Source organism: Tamandua tetradactyla, chromosome 3, assembly GCF_023851605.1.
Source record: "Tamandua tetradactyla isolate mTamTet1 chromosome 3, mTamTet1.pri, whole genome shotgun sequence".
Classification (NCBI taxonomy): Eukaryota; Metazoa; Chordata; class Mammalia; order Pilosa; family Myrmecophagidae; genus Tamandua; species Tamandua tetradactyla.
Genome location: NC_135329.1, coordinates 41,590,659 through 41,605,992, shown reverse-complemented (window position 1 = coordinate 41,605,992; position 15,334 = coordinate 41,590,659). Strand labels below are relative to the sequence as shown.

At 35.9% G+C, this 15,334-nt stretch overlaps 1 protein-coding gene across 1 annotated transcript in view; it reads left to right on the top strand.

Annotated features, from left to right (window-relative positions):
• DLGAP2 (DLG associated protein 2) overlaps nt 1-15,334 on the top strand; it is a 1,049,558-nt gene that overhangs the window by 207,594 nt on the left and 826,630 nt on the right. The window contains exon 3 of the mRNA XM_077153013.1: nt 10,775-10,829. Coding sequence (XP_077009128.1) covers nt 10,775-10,829 — 55 coding nt within the window. The remainder of the gene's footprint in view (nt 1-10,774; nt 10,830-15,334) is intronic.

Genomic DNA, 15,334 nt, shown 5'->3' with positions numbered 1-15,334 from the left:
CTGTCTAAGTCCTTCCTTTCTGTTTGAAATGTGCTGGTTTCTTTGATTCTATAAATCTACCTCAGTTTCTCATTTCCCTGCTCTCTTCTCCTAGGATAAAATGGCTAGTTATCCTAGCCATTTTTCTCATGAAAGGACCACCCCTCCTGGACACTTGGACTATTTATAGTCATTTTTCATAATAAATATTTGCATGTGTGGTGGATTAAATTGTACCCCAACATAGGCATGTTCTTAATCTTAATCCACCTAACAGTAGGATCTCTTGAAGGTGGTAATTTTATTTAAGGTAGGGCCCAATTGAGTGATTGCGAGTCTTAATCAGTTTCACTGGAGCTTTAATAGAGACTGGAAGCCGGAAGTTGAAGACCAAGCAGAGAAGCAGGAAGTCAGCAGAAGTTGTAAGAACAAAGAAAAGAAGAGAACATCACCATGTGACAAGAGGCAGAGATACTAGCCAAGGAGTCCCAAGGGTGGCTGCAGCCAGCAACAGAACACAGTATCTCCAGGAGAAAGTGAGCCTTGCTGATACCTTGGTTTTGGACGCCTTCTAAATTCAAACTGTGAGCCACTAAATTCCTGTTGTTTAAACCAACCCATTGTGAAGTATTTGTCTTAGCAGGCTGGGAAACCGAGACAACACCTGGGCCAAGTTTGCTGCTGGAATTGCTCTTTTCCTTCCAAAACATTTTTAGGAATAATCAAGTAACCACATGCATACTTGAGCATACAAACATTTGTTGTGTGTGGGATTTTACCTTCTCCCCACTTTGCAGTCATTTGCAGGCTAAAAGTGAATAAGGTTCTAAAGGAGCTTTATTCCTTTTTTAGTGGAGATGAAATGCAAAGACATTTTGACGTTTTTTAGAAAATCCCCAAGGGCAGAAGTTCTTAACCCAGGATGCACATTAGACTCAGCTGGTGAACCTTTCTAAAAGTGCAGGTGAATGTTCTCAAAATATCAAATAGAAAGTTATTACAAATATCTACATTGCTATATTCACAGTTTTGATAGCTGATCAAATAGTATTTATGCTAGTGTTTAATATTTAGAATTTAAGAACTTTGCTATCGGAATTTGTAGATTTTTTCCTTGTTGCATTCATTTTAAATTGGTTTATGAAATTTACTGTGCAAACACAGTTTTTACAATGATTATATGGATACTTTATTTAAATATGCTTATGGTTAAGCTAACTACGATATCCATTTTCGGTGGTTCTAAGTGTATTGTTTGTTTTCTTAAATAAAAATGTTTTTTTTAAAAAGGTGCAGGTATCCTTTTTCTAATGTGGTCTTCTACTCTGTTCTTGTGCTTTTGTATCTTTACCTTAGTCATTGTCCAACCTAAAGTCATGCTTTGACAGCATGATTTGAAGGGGTGTTGAATTCAATATATTGCCTTATTTACTTGAGGTATCATCCTGTGTATCAGTGGTTCTCAGACAGCATCAGTAGCTCCTGGGGACTTGTCAGAAATGCAAATTCTTGGCTTCCACCCCAGACCTATGGAAACGGAATCTACTGGGGTGTTTCTGCTAAGCAGTCTGTGTTTTAACAAACCTTCCAGGTGATTCTGATGTTCAAGTTTGGGTTACTTTGCTGTATATAGTTATACCAGTTTATGGGTTTATAATGTATAAAGCCTCTTTTAATCCCTGTAGTATTTCCATTTTATAGATGAAGATAGGGTTGGCCAGAAGTTTAGAGGATTCACTCCAAAGCACAATTCCTGACCCTTCCATTCCAAGTCATTGGTCTTTTTGCTATATCACAACTCCTGTGAATATTCTTGTATGCTGAAGACTATATATAATAAAAATATAAAATATTACAACAGTAGCATTTCAAGTTTTTAACCCCCATTCTGTCCAATTATTCTTCTAAGTGTTTACGAATGTGAAATTAATTTAATTCTTACAGCTACCCTATGAGGTCTATTTAAATTTTATGGATGAGAGACCTGAAGCATAGAGAGTATCAAAAACTTGCCAAAAACCCCATGTGCAATGAGTGACAGAGCTGGGATGTCCACCCAGGAAGCCTTTCTCCAAAGTCTATGTGTAATGTTCCCTTGGCATGCTGCTCCTTATTAAGAGCCTCTATAAACATAACTCTTTAAAGGTAGTAAAGCATCTAATCCTTGCTCTAAATGAAGCTGAACATGTAAGAGATTCATTGAAATGTACAGTAAAAATTGCTGAGTTAAGGGTCAGGAGACTGCAGTTCTAATCCCAGCCATTATCTGGCTGTGTGAACTCTAGCAGCCACCTAATCTCTTAATTACTTGTAATACCACAAAAGAGAGAACAGAGAAAGAAGACATTATTAAACAAATATGTAAATTATTAAATCCTGGCATTATTAAAATGAAAGTGCAATTAACTCTCGTTTTATGAGATGCAACATTTTCTAGGAACAAACCTAAGGCGGTTTCTTCAAAGCTAAATTAGTCAAAAATAATTGAGTACTTATTAATGTGCTTGACACTGTAAAGAATGTTTCTGTATCTCAGAGGCCCATATATTTTGAAAAGCATATTAAATTGCACTGTATTATTTCACCTATTTAAACAACATATCCATTATATTTGTTATCTGACTTACAGAAAATTAAACTGGAAGGAATTTCCACTTACAGTGGCATAGTGAGCCATGCATTCTGCTTTCTTGTGAAGGCTACTAAAATGAGAATATATGAATAAAAAGTCAGAGACAATGGAGTGGGTAAGAGAACAGATATGTCTTTTTTTAAAAAAAAAAAACGTTATTTGGAAATATTTACAACTTTAAAAAGTTGCAAAAATAAAAATAGGAAAATAATACATATAAAGAAGTATATTGAAGTACTTCTTAAAGTATTATATTAGGTGATACATGAAGTCCATCTGTCACTGATGACATGCATTTAAATCACATAGCCAGGTTGTTGTCCATTTTTCCAGTGTGTAATTGCTATTTCCTGCCTCCCTTGCAACTAATAAGCAGTAAGTGGGGAAATACTTTTTTTTTTTTTTTTTTTACATGGGCAGGCACTGGAAATCGAACCCAGGTCCTCTGGCATGGGGTAATACTTTTAAAACATTTTATTCCTCATCAGAATTTCCCCTGAGATTTCCACTGTAAACATAGTGCTCTGCTTTCTCCCCATTTATGATTGATTAAATAATTAGTTTATTACCAGTATGGATGAAGGCATTCCTGTTTTTTTTTTTCCATTGGTTTATAATTCATTTCTGTACTTAATTATTTTTGTGCTCAAATTCTCCCAGATTCGGCCAGTGGAAACTCCTTCCAGGTGTTTCCTGTTTCCTTATGACATGTCCCATCATTTTTTGGAAACTTCCGTACATTCTGGGAATATAAGATGTCCTGAGTTCATCTTCTATCTACCCTATTGCAGTCTTGAAATCATCTATTTCTCCAAAGAGCTCTCGTTCCTTCTAGTGGGGAATAGTGTAGAGGGCAAGATCCGACCTCTGTGGGTGTTCATTGCTACTTGGGTGCATTTGCTTCTTAGCCCTTTCAGCAAACACAGCTAGGAAATAGATATAAGTATGTATATAGACACATGTGCCTGCATATGCGAACATATGCACATGCCCACGTACACATGCATAGATAAGCATAACATATTTTAAAAGTCACGCATTCGCACCAATTATTCCAATTCTAATATATCCCCTCAGGGCCTTATCTGGCATTTCATAGTCCATGTCAGTGTGTCCTTTCTTCCACGATAGGAACCCTGGCTCTCAACAATGTCAACACAGCTACAAATTTGCTCAACCCTGTAATACATCTAAAATAGTTTCAGAATTGCTTTGCCAAAAGCATGAAGTAAACAAACCTACTAATAGGAGCTCAGAATTTTTAAATAGCAATGATATTTTAAAAGTTGGAAATCAGATGAGCAAGTGATTAATATGACTCTCCTGACCAGAAGTAGCTAAATCTGTGAAGCTAAAGCTGTCAGTAGGGGAGGCTCAGCAACAACCCAGGAATCTGAAATAGGCTCAGGATTAGAGGCCAGCACAGCTGAGTTGATTGTGCTGAAAACAAGAAGACAGTTTCTAAGTCTGAATAGGGTACAGGTTAACTCCGTGGTCCTTTTCTAACCTCGCAGCCAGATGATAACTTCTCCTTTCTCTGGGAGAAGTCTGGGCATTTAGTTCCTGAAGTGGTAGGCCTCAAGGACTCTACTGTGGAAACACAGGGAATAGAAGAAAACACAAGTTATAATTCATATCCTCAGAAAGATGAGAGCTGACATTGCATTGATAAACCAGAATAGGCTGCCTTAAAAAATGAGTATCCATAGGAAAAAAATAATTCAGAGAATCTAACAGAGAGAAGAGCTGAAGTTAACAAAAAAATCATTGGAAGGGTTGGATTATAAAGAGAATTTTCCAGTGGAAAATAGAAAGGAGAAAAAAAAAAAAGGCCCAGTGAATCCAACATCTGAATAATAGAAGTTCTAAGAAAAGGGAACAGAGAAGAAATATTTTAAATTTTGAAGAATTGAAAGACATGGATGTTCTTAATTATCAAAATTATATATGCAGAGTTTAAAATCTCAAGTGGGTGCAAAGGTCTTAAACAGTCATCCCCTATCTCCCATTCCATCCATATCTACAATGTTTTAATTTCTTACAAAGGGGACATATGCATAAACATCTTTAATTAATAACCAGTAAAGTATTTATCACCGATGAAACAAAAAATAAATGTAGGGACACCTATTAGTTGAAAGGGGATGCCAGCAGGTAAACCTGTAAACATGAGGGAGGAGAAGACGAAGTCAGGATAGGGGTAGGGTGTGACTAAATATCCAGAGAGGAATGAAATGTTTATTTAATTATCAAAAGGAGATCTGTATTTAAAAGGTTAAGAAATATTGGCTGAGTTCAGAGTAAAGACACATGTAGACATACCTTGAGTAAAATTCTAAGGGAAGAATTTGAACTGAATGTAGAAGTATTTATTTCGTAGACAGAAAGGTCGGGAGCCTTCAGGTAGAAAGAACATTATCTTATAGCACCTAGGCAGAGGCATCATCATAATGCCTACAGATGCTTGAGCATATAATATATGCCAGCTTCATTAATAACCAGTTTACACATGCCATTTAATCTTCCCAGTCAATCCTGCGAGGAAGTAGTTATTTCTGTTTTATGGATGAGGTAACGGAGAATAAGAGTATTTTGCCAAGAGTCACATGCTCGGTTTGAAGAGCTAGCTCCTGGATTCCACTGCCTGTGCTTTTTCTGCCTGCCACATCATGCTCTCCGTCCTGGGAGTCAAGAGTGGGTGCGATGACTGGGGGGCAGGGAAGTCACCAGACTGGAGCAGAGGGAGCTTCTTAAGCCAGGCCTGGAACCTTGTAGTAAGATGAACCTATAGGAGTATAAACATTATATCATAGGTATTAAGGGAGCATCGTGGGTCCAGGGTGAATATTTAGGAATATTATTCCAGTAGCGGGATTCAGTCTGGGTTAGAGGGGTGGGAGACTAGCAGACAGCGTTTCAGCTAGGAAGGCATTGCAGTAAAACAGCGGAAAATTGATAATTCTAGCTCCCGATGGAAAGTCATCTTTCCTCATTCTGGATTTCATCAGAAGTGAATTTGCTCCTCTCTTGGGAGTCATCACTGTATACCTATGAGTCATCTTTGAATCTCTATGATGCCTGGGACATAATAGACATTCAGACACTAAATGTTTGTTGAATTAATGAATGAAGGCAGAATATAGTAGTGGTGGCAATGGCAGCTTAAAAGGCAAGCCTGAGGGGCTTAAGAAGACATCACAGGGGCTAGTGGCATACAGCAAACAGCAACTGAAAAGAGAAGAATTAAAAGAACTCAGAAGTTGCTAATCTGGTGACCACAAAGATAGTGGTGCAATTTAAAGTACATGCTGTGCTAAATTCTAGGTAGTGTGTATATAAATATGAGAAGGAAAAACACACACGCAAAAAGTGGGTTAACATATAAGAAAATGGAAGATGATGAAAAGTAGCTAAGTACAGTGGGATAAGAGTAGTTCCATCTGCTTGGATTGGGACGGCTTCACGGAGGAGGTATTTGAACTATATTGTAGTTCATAAGGAGCGCCAGGCAATGGATTACACATGAATCACTTCCTAGCCTCTTCCATGTTCTTTAATGTAGTTAATGTCAAGGTATTTTTATCCTTTGATTTTGGAAATAGTCAAAAGTTGGCCAACAATTATGAAAAAGATGTTTCATTAACTTAGTTATCGTATTTGGTAGTAGCTGGATTTGGCTATAGCATAATCAGTGTGTAAATTAATGACCTACAAAAAGTAGTTCAAGGACATCTCTGAGCAAGGGGGGCAGAATGATTGGGTTAACTATAAAGTCTGCCTGCCTCCAAGGAAATTCCCTTGAAAACAATATCACTTAGATAAACAGATAATATGTATTTAGAAAAAAGAACTAAAATTCTTATGAAATAATTTTATAGCTATTCTTCATGTGGTAGTAATTACAATGATAATAAAAATAGCAGCAGGTCCCATTTGCTAATTGCTTATTTTACCAGAGTCATTGTTGGGCACTTTTATTTGCTCCACTACCTCTAAATAGTATTATTGCCTCCATTTTGTAGATAAGGAAACTGAGACTCAGAGAGTTTAATGACTTGTGAATAAATGGCAAAGTTAAAAATGGTATCTAACTTTCCTGACTTGAATTCCCCAAACTGCTTAATTTTACCATATAATGGAAATTTTCCCAACTCAAAGTGGAGTTCATAGACTACCCGTATTCTCTACCCAGAGGTGAGGAAAAGAGATGGAAGGGAACAGAGGGTAAAGGAACCGAGCTTCCGCTGAAGATAGCTAGGGGGGATAGGGGGAGAATGTGCAGGTGTTAGTCCTCAATATCTGCGAGAATAGGGTGGGATTATGGTGCAGCCAAGAGGGGGCATGGCCTGGATGACCAGATCCCTGGATTTGCTCACAAAACCTTGGTGTCTTCATCTGCAAAATGATAAAAATATTCTCTCTCTGCACTATCCAATGCGGTATCCACTAGCCACATGTGGCCAGTGGACAGTGAAATATGGCTTGTATGAATGAAGGCCTGCATTTTAAATTTTAATTAATTCTAATTAAATTTATATAGGCGCATGTAGCTGGTGACTACCATATTGGATGAGCATGATTTGATCGGAAAGGAGCACAACTTCAGTACTCTTTGAACCTACAAAACGGATGAGGTTAACTACGTAGGTTGGTTCCAGTAGAAAGAAGATAGAACTTAAGATAGTGTGAAACTTTGCCATCTGTTTTTTTAGGAATAAATCATCAGTTGGGGAAGTCTGGACATATGACATAGAGGACATGTGTAAGAATGGCTTCTTAAAGTGCGTGATGTTGGTGTTTTACTTGTGATTACTTGAGTAAGCATTGATGGAAATTTCTGGGTAATGGTTGAATATGTTTTGTTTAACCCCAGCTGCTTGTGGTATGACAGAGCACAGTGTCTCCCAATTATTCTTAGCATTTAAACACTCTCATAGAACAAGCAGGTTGAGTGGAATTGAACTTTTAAAAGTGCCTTTGGGCAAGAAGGATAATTTCATTCTCCTTTGCTGTCTTCTGTAAATCCTTCAGAGAGGAAGAAATAAACCTATTACAGTCCTGCCTTCCTGTTCCCTTCAGCCAAAGCAGGTTGTGAGGCAGTGGTGATGTGTGCTTAGCATTTTCGGAGGCAGTGGCTCAATCTAAGATTTAGCACAGGTGTCTTACCTATGACCATAGCTAGGAGGAAATTGTCAAGATTAGATATGAGGGCCATTTTTGAACACAAATTGTCTTCCTTTAGAAAACTCAAAAGTGAATTCTATCATGGAGTGTTTATGATTTCTCTTGGATCCGTAAAGTTTCCTGATTGAGTCAAATAAAAAGAGCTCCCTGGCACATTCAAAAAAAGAATTGTGGCAGTGGCAGGGTAAGAGCATTGCTCTGAATGGACTGTTTAAAGAGATCCTTGGGTTGAGCAAGGGGTATTGCTGATGGGTAGCAGCTTGTAGCAGCAGTGACACTTCTGAGGGTAAGGAGAGTGAAAACTGCAATGAGGAGAGTCATCTGGGTCAGGTATATTGAGCTTAATTAAAATAAAGTACGGTACCTGGTGGTAACCTTTTAAATTTTAGTTTCTGATTTATTCTTAGAATCATTTGTCCAGTAAACTGACATAAATTTATTATTCCAAATTAAGCGTTATTAAACTACTTCTTCCCCTCTTAAACTACACCGCAGCTACATTATAGGGCCACCCAACTGGAGGAACTCACTTCACCAGTGATGCTTCACTAACTGAGCACAACAGAATCTCAGACAGCAGTTTTCTGTGGGGTGAAAAAGGCACTTTCTAGAATGTATGTCCCCTTCCTGTGTGAGAATCATTTATCCTAACAGAACCCCATGTCTACTACTTAGGTTTCTCCCATAATTACTTACATCTCTGAGGTTCTGTGTATCCTCTCGAATCCCCAATTAGGGCTTAATTGCTGGAGTTAGCAGATTTGAGTAGGGAGACAATCAATTTATAATTTCCATCTTACTTCCTTTTCCTCACAATGATGACAGAAATAAATAAAGTGTCCTACTTCCCCTCCATACACCTTTTGGTTACCATTTTATGACCTTCATTTAATTTTCATGAATGAAAGTACTGTCAATGTTGTGGCAGAGAAGCAGCAGCAGTGATGATCTCCTGATGTGGTTTGAGCTATGCATACTTCTACTTTTTCAAAATTTACTTGGGAAATAGAGTCTGCTGTATTTGATTGGAGCTAAGGGTTGGCACTAGGGAATACTCATGAAGCACTGGAATTCCATTATGGATATTTTTGTGGGTTATTTGCTGACAGTGATTCCTTTAAAAATTAATCTAGCAGCAGCATTTTAAAATTATTTTGTTGGGGTGGATACTGCAGGTAGAGAAACCAATTAAGTGGTTTTTGCAATGGACTGGATCAGCATTTTCTGCTCTGGATGTTAATAGGCAATGGGACAAAAGAGGATTTTATGGCCAACTAAAGTTAACTGTGGGACTTGGTAAAACCTTATTATGGCAATATGCACTTCCATTTTCCAAATGGATAATATAGTCTAAAGCATTTTTCAAGCTTCTTGGATCATTTAATGTCTTCTGAGAGTGTATTTCTTTTGCCTGGTGTTAACCTGTAAGACCTCTTGGAAAAGTTCTGGCAAGTACCTAAGTACTAGTGTCATGACCATGGAATGAAAAGGATGCATTACCAGTTCATTGTCTTTTTTTTTTGAGTTCACATGTGTACTAGTCTATTATTATATTATTGGGCTTTGGGAAGTCCAGGCTGTTCAAAGAAAGGAAAGTGTCACAAATAAATCCATTGTTTCAGATCCAGCTGGCTGTAAGAAATTGATGCCATTTGCATGGGAGTAGAGTCAAGAGTTGAGACTGTTATCAGTGCCATGAAGTTTACAACAATTGAGCCCTAATTGTTTCACAAGTATTTGTTCTATATCCCAACTAAACAGTAAACTTTTGAGTAAGAAACATGTTTTTCAACTTTTAATCCCACACATTTCACAGTATTCACTAGAAACCAATTTGATCATTGCATTATTTTTTAAAAGTCTGTTAGATATGTTCAATTGGTTTAAAATTGGTAATTCTGTTTGTTTGTGACTGATTCTATTTGGGAGAGGATAATTCTGTTCTCAACATAATGGGATAGCTGGAGGGATGCAAGGAGAAAGGACTTTTTATTTCAGAGAAAAATTGTGCCTGTCAATTAAGTTAATCATATTAATTAGAACCTGGTGTGTAGTCAGCTAGGCTGGAAGTAATTCAGCTAGACTGTAAGTTGATTGAGGGCAAGCATTGTAATTTGTGTTTCTTTGTAAAGTCACTTTTTTTTCCTCCCTCTCCACTGAGTAAATTGCTCTGGAATAAGTAATACATGTGTGTTGGCTGAGAATTTTGGTTGATCATAATCACAGAGGGTTGAGGAATGGTTACAGCTTCATCATGTGGAGTACTTAAGATGAAAATTCGGCCTTTACTCTAATTGATTTTAGGGAGCATAATCATAAATTCTGCACAGAAATCTCTTCGATTGCAAATTCTTTCAGTTTGTGCTTTATGGTTGCTTTACATTGCTGAATTTTCTTGGGAAAGCCATTTTCTATTATTTTCACCTTTCTTTCACTTATCAAATATGGTAGTTCTTCCAGCATTTATTCCCAAACTGTGAATGTAAACATAGCCTTTTCTTTCACATTTTTCTTTGACTCATCTTTGATAAAAGCATCTCTGCCTTAGATCCTGGAAGAAGCAACAGACCCAACATACTGCCCAGTAGTCCTCCATTTTCAGACTCCTAATTCCATCTAATATTTTTAAATCAATCACAAAAGTTGGTGGGTCCATTTACCTTATTGTAGGAGTCCCCTGAGTGCAGCTTTCAAGATAGTCTCAGGACCAATTAGGAGCATACATTAAACTGAACTGCATTACCATTCAAAAAACAGCATTTATAATCAGCACACTTACCTGATTAACCTTTTTGATGAAAAATGTATGTCATCAAAATTTTTCTGTACTGTTTAATTTATTTGGCCATTCTGGGCATGATGACTTTATGCAATATTGAATGACCTTATTAGAAAAACACTTGCAACAATTAATGACTTGCCTTTCTCTACCTGAATGATAACCAAATGCATTTTCTTTATTTATTTGTTTTGAAATAGGTTTTGCCTGGCATTCTGCAGAAGCATTGCTGTATCTTACCAGACAGGAATACAGGTAAACACATTTTGTTCTGCTGATTTGAGATTATAGGTTTTATTTCAGTGGATAATTGAGAAATGCAATTGCCTAACTTAGTTATTCAATCTCTTTCAGTCATTGTTTTTGATGCAGGATTGTATAATTACTGAAAGAAGTGAAAAATGGCATATCTCAACTTTACTGTGAGTTGAAATCTGAGTTCAGAGGTCTGTTTTTATTTGACAAAGGAAATAGATTTGAGAGATTGTTGTCTTGGATTTTTAAGGGAAACTGGTTGTTTTGTAAAGTTAAAAATCTTAGTTTCAAAGTTATTTCTTTTGCTAATGATACTGAATAATTAAAAAAGAAAACACTGTTTTTGGCTGGTATGGCATGTATTTAGAGTCTCTTTGTCATCATGACTTTATTTGCACTCAAGGTATGAACTGGCTTGATGTTATATTCTTTAAGTCTTCAGGAGCTCGATAGATTAAAAATAGCATAAATGTCTTGAAGTGGGAGATTGTATCATTGTATTATTTCTTATTGTAGGACAGATGTATGTGTTTAGAAGTTGTAAATATAGTGTTGTGCATTATATGATGGAGAAAAAGAAAATCTAAAAAAGGATGCTAGAACTTTGTTGTTTTAAAATTAAAGGGAAACAAAGAGAATCAGTGAGGTGTGTTATCCTATGGAATGATTTTTCCTTTATTGTCGTGTAAAGGGTTTCTAATATAAGTTATTTTTATCAAAGAAATAGGAGGTCCTGAGGACATGGTAGAGAATATTGCATCTTTTCTGTAAAGGGTTCTATTAGAATTTATGCGTTACTAAAATCAATTATGTACTTCAAATAAGTCTGTTTGCATTCCAGGATATTTTGTTGCATATGAAGCAGAGGTTTGCTGATATTTCCTTGTTTTATAGCTATAATAAAACTAGTCATTGTAGACTCTTCAATCATAATTAGCAAATCTACTTTTATTATAAATTACATGTTAAGCAGCAGACTAATTAGTATGGTTACGGGGTTGACAAAGCATTGTTTTATATTATGTATTCCAGTGTAAAGCACTGAGCAGCTTTGGAAAAATGAAATCTTTATTTTTTACTTATGAACGTGGATATGCTGCATTATCAGCCATATACTTTTTCCAAAGGTCACAGGACTGTGCCCATTTTGGTTGTTTGTTTTTACCCATTCAAATATATCTCTGCTAGTGAGTGTAGGCATATTTAATGCTTAGAACATGGTTAGATGTATTTTGAGCCTATTTTTATTTTTTTAAGTTTTGTTTAGTAATACCATATGAACAAGTCACATGTAAAGAAACAAAAGTTTTTGGTGAAGAATATGCATATGGACAGATAACCTAGACTGTGTCCATCAAGAACAGTGAGTATGACACAATTTAAAAGAAGGAATTGTTCAAATTAGTTTATATAACCCAAGTGAGTCATTATTCTGACTCTGAGAAGCATCAAAAACTGATCAATTATAAGTTAAGTATGGTTCTTTAGGAATCTAAGTGGATTTCAAATGTTGAAATGAGTTTTCTTTATGTTTAATTTATTATATAAAGGGTTTCAGGTTCAAATGAAAAGTATTGGCAAACAGATATTTTATTTGTTTTTCATAAGAATTCAAGTAGTTCTGGTGCCAAGAAGCCTATCCTCCATTAAGTTTTGAGTATTGAGAGCATTTTCAAGGCAATTTCCTCAAAAGTATTTTTATGCTATGTGGTGTTTCACTTTGAAAACAGGAGTTATAGAGGACCTGAGGCTATGGCATTAAGTGTTGAAAAAGGAAAGTATTTTAACACATGGGAAGAAAAAGGAGTTGGCTGAAATAATTTCATTCAGAACTGAAAGGTTTGAGAATTGAAGGTTTCGCTCTATAATTTGTTTTAATACACACAAAGCCGTTGAATAATTTAGGAAATATTGTTTGGAAGTGTCTCCAGACTCAAATACAATGAGTATTGCTTTTGCATTTTAATGGCACATAGGGTCTTTAGAAACATAAGTCTTATTCATTTTTACCTTGATGGTTTTGGTAGAAGACTTTTCACAATTTTTGATTAGGAAAAGCAACTTGGAGATGACTCATCCCTTTTGTTTTGTTTGTTTGATTTATTTTTACTTCTTTTAGGGATGCTGAAAACTCTATTAATTTATATATGATGTATATATCTTTGTGTTCAATTGTTGATTGCAGACTCTGCAGTTTCTTTCATAAACAGCTAGAATTGTAGGTGAACATCTGGAAAGACACACCTATTTTCAGGTGGTTTTCATTGTTTCAAAGCTAAGATACTTAATACTGGGGATGAAGTATGAAGCGTAACATCAGACCATGCATTTGGAAATAGCCCTTTTCTGAACTAAGCATGGTGGCTTTTGAAAAAAATAGATATCATTTTCTCTCATTATTTTGCTTACCTGTGATAATTTTGGTTAACTATGTCAACAGGTTGTATAAATTTCATTGATTACTTCTCTGTACTACTTTATTTAGTGCAGTTCTCAGGAAATCTGAGGGTAGAGCAGCTAAAATATTTATTTAGTGAGGAAGAAATGTGACCAAGGGAGACCGGCTCTTTTTTCATGCAAGCACAAACATAAATGAACACTTCAGTTTTAACCCTTTTTTTTTTTTTTTTTTTTTTACATATTTACATCAGTCTATACTGTAAGCATTCTCCCCTTTTCTTGTTTCTTTGATGCCTAGTTGTTGACTCTTAGTATTCCTTCTATTTGAAACCTACTGGTAAAGTCCAGCTGTTTTGCTGAATGTATGAAATGAGTGCTGGAAATTGAGACATCCCATGCATCCCATGCAAGGTGGAATGGCTGATTAAAAGGTAGACTTCCATTGGTGTTTGGGATTTTCATAACTGTCTCTGTCTTGAATCCAGTACCGAGTTTTATTAGAATTGATTACTTGTGTCCTTCCTTCCCATAAAAGGAATCAGCCAATAGGTAGACTCTTAAGGCATGATTTCTTAGACAGCCTGCCTTATTTCAAGTTAAGGATAGCTCAATTCAACCTGAATTCAGGCTAATTAGCTACTCTGCAGTGGGATTCAAGGACCATATGCAGTTAAAAATCTTCAGAATTCATGCTTATGTGTGTGGGTTTAGAAACTTTTTTTGAGCAGTGGTTACTTCACAAGCATTGTTTTATTATGATCGACTATTTTTTAGATTAAAGTTTACCTGATTTTAAGTTTTTATTGTCAATCCTTGATGTAAAATGTGAGATATAGCATAAGTGGTTAGTCTTTCTTCTGCTACTCATGTCTCATAAGATTTGAATATTATTTATATGTAATTGGTGGTAGTTAATGTCAATGAGAATTTCAGCAGTGAAGGAGCTTAGTTCTTAGAAAGTCTAACTTTCTTATTTTGATTGCCAATGGAATTTGCTTCAGAATTGCCATGTCACTTGGGAAAATAGATTAAGCCGAGGCAGTAGTGAGCTTAATAAATTGTTTTACTTTTAGATTATGCAATTGGTTGGGGTTCTGACTTGGAGCTTAGTTGCCTCACAGCATTTATCCCATGTCTATCAGGAGACAGCCTATTCCACCTCCAAGAATAATTAGAAGTTTTAAGAATAAATTGATTCTACAGTATGGCAGCAGTACTTACCTATGAAAACTTTGATCATAGCAGCTATAACAGTGAAATTGCACACAGCTTAACCATGTGACAGTATTTGCTTTTTCTGAGATACGTTATATTTCTACTTGAGGGTAACTGCAAAATGATTGTGAAATAATTTGCATATAAAAGCTGAGTGGAAAGATTTTAAATATTTTCCATATATCTTGTGGGACTGGTGGTTCCTTATTTGCAAAAATGTAATGTCATAGTCACTGCAGGCACAAGTATTACTGACTCTCTATTGCGTTCTTATCCATTGATAGGGTATTCTGAAAATGTTTAATAACCAACTCTCCCAGGTCAGGGTAGGAGATGGGGTGGAAAGTTTTGATTTGTAGTGTTTTGCTCTTTTTTAAAATTTTTATTTCTGTGGTGTAAATACTCCCACTATGGCCATTTTCAAGATGCCACCATGAAATTACTGAAAATGGATTTGGTAGGAGATGTGCACCATCAGTTCTCACAAGCTAGTAAGAGCCAGCTTCAGCACATCACTCATTCTTGTTTGCCTTTACTATTTGTCTGGCCTTCCTATGGTGCTTAACTTAGTAGGTATGATCAATATGTGCTCTCTATAGGTTGGCTGATTGTGCAGTTGTGTGTTGTCTAAATAAAATATAAAATATTAGCTTAAAATGTACTGTTTTAGAACAGAGTGTTTAATTTAAAACCATCTACATAGGCTGAAAGCAAGTATTTTTGTTATTCATAATATCACTTATACTTTATTATGTTTGTATTCAGTACGTACATGCTATTACATAAGATTTTTAAAGGCTGTATGGTATTAGACCTAATTATACTTTATTGAACTGCTCAACAAGTAGACCTGTTGAAATTTCAACAGCTGGACTAAAATTGCATATTTA